At 39.5% G+C, this 7,134-nt stretch overlaps 1 protein-coding gene across 1 annotated transcript; it reads right to left on the reverse strand.

Annotated features, from left to right (window-relative positions):
• Nucleotides 1-2,231: 2,231 nt before the first annotated feature.
• LOC103769337 (formin-like) lies at nucleotides 2,232-5,829 on the reverse strand (the record flags this gene model as incomplete). Its single annotated transcript, XM_008936524.1, has 2 exons — nucleotides 4,441-5,829; nucleotides 2,232-2,349 (listed from the first exon to the last, which is right to left on the reverse strand). Coding segments are annotated over exons 1-2 (1,507 nt in total), but the record flags the coding sequence as incomplete, so codon positions are not given.
• Nucleotides 5,830-7,134: the final 1,305 nt, after the last annotated feature.

The following is a 7,134-nucleotide window of genomic DNA, read 5'->3' on the forward strand; positions in this document are numbered from 1 at the left end:
AGGGATTCAGGCTGAGACTGGTTGATGCTAGTCAGTTTTAATGGTGATCATTAATCTGCTTTATACCATATTTTTAAGAAGACCACTTTGTGGACAAGAAGTTCCCAAGGTATTGGTGGCTGAGGGGAAAGTTCAGAATGGAAAGAGCATGAAGAGAAATGCCAGTATATATGTGCACTTTGAAGATACCAATCACTGTCAGAGAGAAGATAGAGACTTTAGAAATAATGCTGTACTGCCACTTTATATTAATTCAAAACAAAACACAAACCCTGCCCCAGCAATAAAACCAACACTGAATACAAACTCTAGTTCTTTAATTATATTAGTACTACTCATGAACAGCACCTCCCTTTACTTGCAGGAGATGGCATACTTTCATTCCTGTGCATAGTGGTTTAAAACAGTCAGTCTGGTACTCAGAAAAGCAGCTGTAATTGATCCATCATGTGCAGCTTATAATTGCTGGCAGTGTCCTTGCTGCCACAACTGCTTTCTGGGCACCCATCAACAGCTGAAAGAAACACAAACCTGTGGATCGCTGAGGTACACCTGTAACTCTGCTGCACCCTTAATACATGCTGTGAATACAGTCTTTGCCTATTTCTTTTAAAAACACCTCTTCTGTCTCATCCTAGCTGAATCACCAGCACTTTGTTTTCATTCTGATCCCTCTCTCTGCCAGACACTGGAGTGACTAATGAACTGCAGAATCTGATCTGTATAAAAAGTTTGACTTAGCAAACTAACCATCAGCATTTTGATGACACTGCCACCCAAAATATCACAGTAACAAAAGACTAACAATTTACATGGGCTCTAATCCAGTCTGTCCTTGCTATTCAAATTTCAGGAAAGCATGACCTAATTTCTCTACGAGTAGTAGAATCTGGAGCTTTTGTTAATGCAGTTTCCATTCCTTTCTTTATTTCAGCATATGTTTTGCCACAGATGATTACAGTCATTAAAAGAAAAATTATTTCCTTGGATAAAATTAAATACTGTAAGCATATAGCCTATAATAAGAATCTAAGAGTAACAGAGAGTCTGTAACACTCCATGTCAACAGCTGAATATCTGTCCTGGTCATCTAGTGATGGATTCCCACACCTCAAACTGATCAGATGCACTGTAAATTCATTTCTGTCTATATTAGAACCATGTTACTCCCGTCAAAATCAAATGTTCTGAATCTTCCAGCAAATTTTACAATTCTAGTTATCATGCCCACTTCTGAAAAAAGGAAGACTTAGGCAGAGAAAACTGAGGAAAGAGAGAGAAATATAAAGCTACTCTCCAAAGATCCACTACTCCTATTTATTCTTTCTCGTATACAAATCCAAACAGATATCTACTGAAATTGGAAAGAACCATGTAGTATTACCCTTTACAATTTCTCCCAGCAAGAAGTATAAAAACTTGGGTGTAAATTCCACTTAACCTTTTCTAAATGGTGGTTTCTAAAATCCCCAGGTACATGAAGAACACAAGGTCTATTGACTTTCACCTCAATATTTCAGACAATTACAGAGTTTATGACTAATTTCTGAGTAACAAGGACTTCCTGTTTTATATTTAAGGATACAAATTTGGAACATAGCTGTGGTGGCTAGAGTAATAACTTTTTTCCTCTTGTAAATCTATTATGTAAATATTTATATAAATAACAAAAAAAAAAAGAATTATTTTTCTGTGTTATGCTTAACATATAACCAGTTAGCATTGTGGTTCAGACATATTGTCTCATGCATTTCTGTGGGACAATATACATGGCTAGCTATAAAAGTGACCTGAGTAGGTATGAGTATTCCTTTATTAACAGAAAAATTTTGATGATGGTATTCATTACTTTTATTCTGGACACTATCTGAAGAAAATCTGCATTCAGATTAGAGTTTGCTGCATTCTAAGGCAATGGAAAAGGCAGTCAGGTTTCCATTTGTTCATTATTCTGTCATCCACTTGAACAGAATCCCATTAGAAATGGGTAACCTAATTTATCAAAAACCCCCACTTCCTTCCTCATGAATTTGTACAGGCAACCATTTAGATTTCAACACAGACTTAGACATTTACATTTAAAATTCAGTTGCCTAACAAGTAGCAGTAAACAACACAACCAAAACATGTTTCAGGTAAGAAAACACTGTGACTTACCACCGCCTGTGTTTTAAACAAGATTAAAAATACCAGAAACTAATTTCTGCAAATGTTTCACCACTTTGTTTTACCTGCTTCTGTGTACTTTAATCCTACTTTTACTTCTTCATGCTGTGCTTTTGGTGGTGGCCAGACAGTCTGGAGTCTCCCTGGAGTCTTGTCATCTTGCTCTGAGGGACTCAGGTCAGGCTGTTAAAATTACGCAAGAAAAAAATTAAAGTCTGCAGTGTCAATTGATTCCAAAACAGCAACTGCCATGCTCAGTTCTACGTGTGTGCTCCAGAATGGTTATCTACCTTGTTCTACAGATTGAAACAGTGCTCAGTTGATTGGTTGGGATACAAAGAAATCAGTGTAGAAAAATAATTTTGATGAAAATAACATAATGCATGTGAAGATCAATGATTTCTTGAAACTGTTCACATCAGTGTGGAAAGCTGCCTATCCTTTAGTGGACCATAGAGGTGGTCAAGAACACCAGGGTTTTTTTTTCCTGCATCTTTTTTTCAGATTTAAAAAAAAACAAACAACCCACATCTGTGTTCCTCTTGCAAGTAAAAAATGAGTGCGATTCACCTAAGACATCATTTGGCAATATAATTTTCTCGAAGCAGAGCTAGTTTATTAAATTCCTGCCCCACCCCCGGCAGCTTGCTCTGTCCACATACCACATAATATTGCCACATCAAAGTGCTGCTGCAGCTGTTAATGGGACTGCACTATCAACTGGAACGCTAAAATAAATCTTTAAATGTGGCGAAAAAAAACCCAAACAAACCAAAACAAACCAACAAATACTAAACAACCACTCTTTCAGAGGTTTACACTTTGTGTTTGGGGTTTTTTTTTACATCTCAAATATTTCTGTAATCTGATTTAGAACATGGAACTACAAGTAATTGCATAGAGACAATCACGTCAATAGCAAAACTCTATATGAAATTGGCCTCATAAATGGCCCACATGAGCAAGGAAACAAGGAAAAGCAAGATCCTTTTATTCTGGCTTTCCCCAAGAAAATGTACATTTGTACTAGACCGGGCATTAAGCAGACATCTATAAAAGCTACTCCTGCTGACTCCTGTGCTTCCTCCCTCACAGTGTGTTATGACAGCTTCCCAGATAGGTTTGCTGTGAGCCACACAAACACAGGGAATGGTGGAAGCAGGAAGAAGCAAGCCAGGAACGGGAAGGGCACCCACAGACTGCGATTGCTGTGCATGCAACAGCCAATGAGTACCTCTTTTCTCCTCTGATAATTTACTACAAACTGGTATTAGCAGTCTACCCACGTGTCAGTCAGGATTTTATAAAACTTTTAATTTTGTGCAACAATAAAGATTTGAAAGAGACCACAACCAACACAGAAAATTAACTTAAATAGCTTCAGATTCAGGGTCCAATCCTGTAAATTGAATCATTCATCTAATTCCCCCTTTAACCAGCAAGAACAATCTTCTGGACTGATTATATCTGCCAAAGATGTATCTGTAGGAATTTTGGGTTGGGGGAACCCTAACCCAAGGGTTATTCTTTTAACTGAAGAGTACAGATCACACAGAAATTCATTTTTCATTATGATTCTGTGAAAATTTAGCATAGATTTTTTTTTCATTTCTTAAAAATATATTAACTAAATCTCTGCATGCCTAAGAATATTAACCTTGCCAATGCTTATAGCAATCTATAACTTCAGTTGTCTAATTGGAATCACTAGGTTATATTTGGATAAGGGTAAATGCTTATCAATATTTACAAAGCCAGGTATATGCATGCAAATGTGAAAACAAATGACTTTAAATTCTGTCTTGCACAAACTAATTTGAAAATCATCCATAACTTCTAGCATCAGCTCTTATAAAATTATTTCTAAAGGTAAAAAGAAATCTTACTTCTAAAAATAAAAAAATAAATGAAAGAAAACACAAGTGAGATTGAGAAACTACTGAATTATACTACAGTAAACATTTGCAGCACCAAACTGATTTAAAGCACACAGGCATAGTTTTGTAATGATCTTTTAAAAGCAGAAGCTGATTGTTAGTTTCTCAGTTCTAGCTGAATGGCTGCGACTATCACCAGTTCTCACTGAGCTCTGCTACAGTTGTAGATCATCAAGAATTTTTTCAAATTAACCCCAAGATTTCTTAAGTTGGGAACCCAAAATCTGAGATTGGCAAAAGAGGACAATTCTGACATTTTGACAGTAAGCCTTAAACAAGAAATTATTTTTTATCTATCTACTTCCACATCTTAGGAAGAAAAAGTAGTTCAACCTACAGATTTTTCTGCTGGTCCATCCCCAGGCTTTGATTTTGACCTTTCAAATACAGCTTTCAGAGACTCTTTTTCATGTCTCATTTTGCGTTTTAGGGCTTCCAGCTCCGAAGTATCTGCAGTTGTTTCTTTTTTGGGAGGCCGTGTGAATAAAGCTTTAAAGACATCTAATGCAGATTCAGCAGGGCTTGATTTTATTTCCTCAGAGGGAAATCGTGGTTCTGTTTTGCCAGAGGCTTTGTTCTCTGGAGCTTCATCACTGCCCTCAGTATCCCCAGATCCCTCACCAGAGTCCTCGGTTTTGTCTTCATTCTTAGAGACGTCTATGTTTAACAAGTGTGAGAGTTGTTCCAGGAAAGTAGGACTTGTTTTTGGTTCAGCTGATTTTTTTTTAGTGTTCAAACCTGACGTAATACAGGACTTTTTAACAGGCTGTCGTAATTTAAGCAGAGCTAAATCATTTTCCTTTGGTTTAATTTCTGTAACAGTTTCCCCATCCTCTGTGGTTAGTCCCTTTTTCCTTACACGTAGTCCACTAAAGAAAGCGGGCAGCTGGAAAGTCTTTTCAGCCAGTGCTGTTTTTTGGGGCGATATATTATCAGCTGAAGGTCTCTGTTCTTCAACTGGACGTTCTTGAGGGCATTCCGCTGTAGCAAGCAAGTGACTGTCCTGCTTATCCATTAATATTTTGTCTTTTCCACAGGAGTCATGTTCCAGAACACCATCCGGCTCTTTTGGGAGCTGCTCAGAAGTTGGTGGGTGTAACTCAATGTCATCTGTATGCACAGTGTCATCACTGCTGCTGCGCCCTTCTGATTCTGACTCTTCCTTATTTTGATTGTTATCGTCCAGAGCCCCAGCAGACAAAGCAGCATTATTTAGTCCAGAGTCGCGTGCATTGTTTTCATCAGTTTCTACATCCTTACTCTCCGCCTCTGATTCCGTGTCGCTTGTTGTATGAACCAAAGTACCTTGCACGAGGATAGCATCCTTGTCATCATTGTCAGATTCAGACAAAGAAGTCTGTACAGACCTTAAATCGTGAAGTGATTCTTTTTGTTCCACTAACTCCAGTTCCAGGTCAGCTTGCCTGCCAGACATTGGGTCAGCTTGGCCACTGGTACTATTCATGTCGCGCTGATTTTCTGAGTCGTCGTTACATTCATTATCATTCCTCTCGTGCCAGGTGTTAGCATCAGTATTTATCTTGGCGTGCAAAGGCTGAGATGCTTTAAGCACTGTTTCTTCTTTGGAAGCTGTAGATTCAAGTTCAGTTGTAAATCCAGAAAGGGTTTTCCCAGAACATGTAGTGAAAAGTTCAGATTTGCTTTCTGCTGTCTTCTCCAGGTCTGCAAGCTCACTACAATCAGGCACCCCGTTCCCTTCTTCCATGTTGTGTGAAGTACGGAATAGATTTCCTTCTGCAGTGTTACCAACTGCTAAACAAGTGTTTACTACGTGCATCCAGGCAGCAGACTGAGCTCACCACAGGCACTGCAACAGGCAGCGCTCTGTGGCCCTGCGAAGGCAGCCGGCCTCCTCCAGGTCACCCTGCCCCTCCTTCCGCTTCCAGCGCTGCAGCCGGCAGCCAGAGTGTCCCTCAGGTCTCCAAACTCCACTTCAGGAGCAGCAGAAAGACCCACCTTAAAAAAAATTCTCAGCAGCGTCTGTAACTTGTTGCTTTACACAAAGGGCTTTTTGTCGCAGCAAATACGCCAGTGCACTAATCTCGGTGTAAAATTCGACCAATGGTGGCTGCTGGGACTCCTGCAATCCTACTGGCTGCACACAACTTCCTACGTGCTCAAAAGTGCAGAGCAGCTACACAAACCAGCCTCCCGAACAGAACTGGGTGCATTTGTAGTTTGCTACTTCCTTATCCCAGTACACAAGCTGCGAGTGGCTTTCAGCAGAAAACTCCTGACGGATTCTTTTGCACAGTCTTCCCACTTTGATAAAGATCTTCTTTGGGAAATCCATAATCAACAAAAAAAGGTCAAATGGAAACCTGAAGTAAAGAATTTGAAGCTTCCAGTGTCACCGCCTGGAGTCTGTGCAGTCCCCCCAGTTTCCAGCCGGCCAGAGTGAACTCGGGTGAGTGCCCTTGGAGCCGAAGAAAGCAGGAAAAAAAAGAGGCTCTCTTCTGATTTGCTGCAGGTTTCATCTGGAATGCAGATTTCAGCCTCCAGGGCCATGAACGAAAACCAACAAGACTGGTTTCATATTACTACTGTCCTAACTCCGCACAGTACTGTGAACTGTGCACAGGTACTTATCAAAGGCTTTCACCACACCCAGTGACTAGGAGCTGTTTGGGTGGGCAGGGTACACAGCCAGCCCTCAGGAATCCCAAGTTAACTGTTTAGAAATCAGGCAGGCTGTCCATCTGCACTGCAGCCGAGCTTGGATTATTTCAAACCAGAGCAATCTCTGCTGACATGTTTTCTTGATAACTTTGATCTCTCTATATTGCCATGGTAATGTTATATGTGTGAGACTTGTTTTAGTTAATACTGGCAAAACCACTTGAAGAAGATATTTAAGACTGTATAATTCAGTATTGGCAGGGATACTATATTTTTTTTTCAAAATACACATATAAGAAAAGCACAAAATACTGTTAAGTACCCTTAAAATTCAGGAAGTCGGTACATCTAGGTCAAAAATCTTCACTTTTTTTTTTTTTTTTTTTTTTTT

Source organism: Merops nubicus, unplaced genomic scaffold (genome assembly GCF_000691845.1).
Source record: "Merops nubicus isolate BGI_N331 unplaced genomic scaffold, ASM69184v1 scaffold10573, whole genome shotgun sequence".
NCBI classification, from domain to species: domain Eukaryota; kingdom Metazoa; phylum Chordata; class Aves; order Coraciiformes; family Meropidae; genus Merops; species Merops nubicus.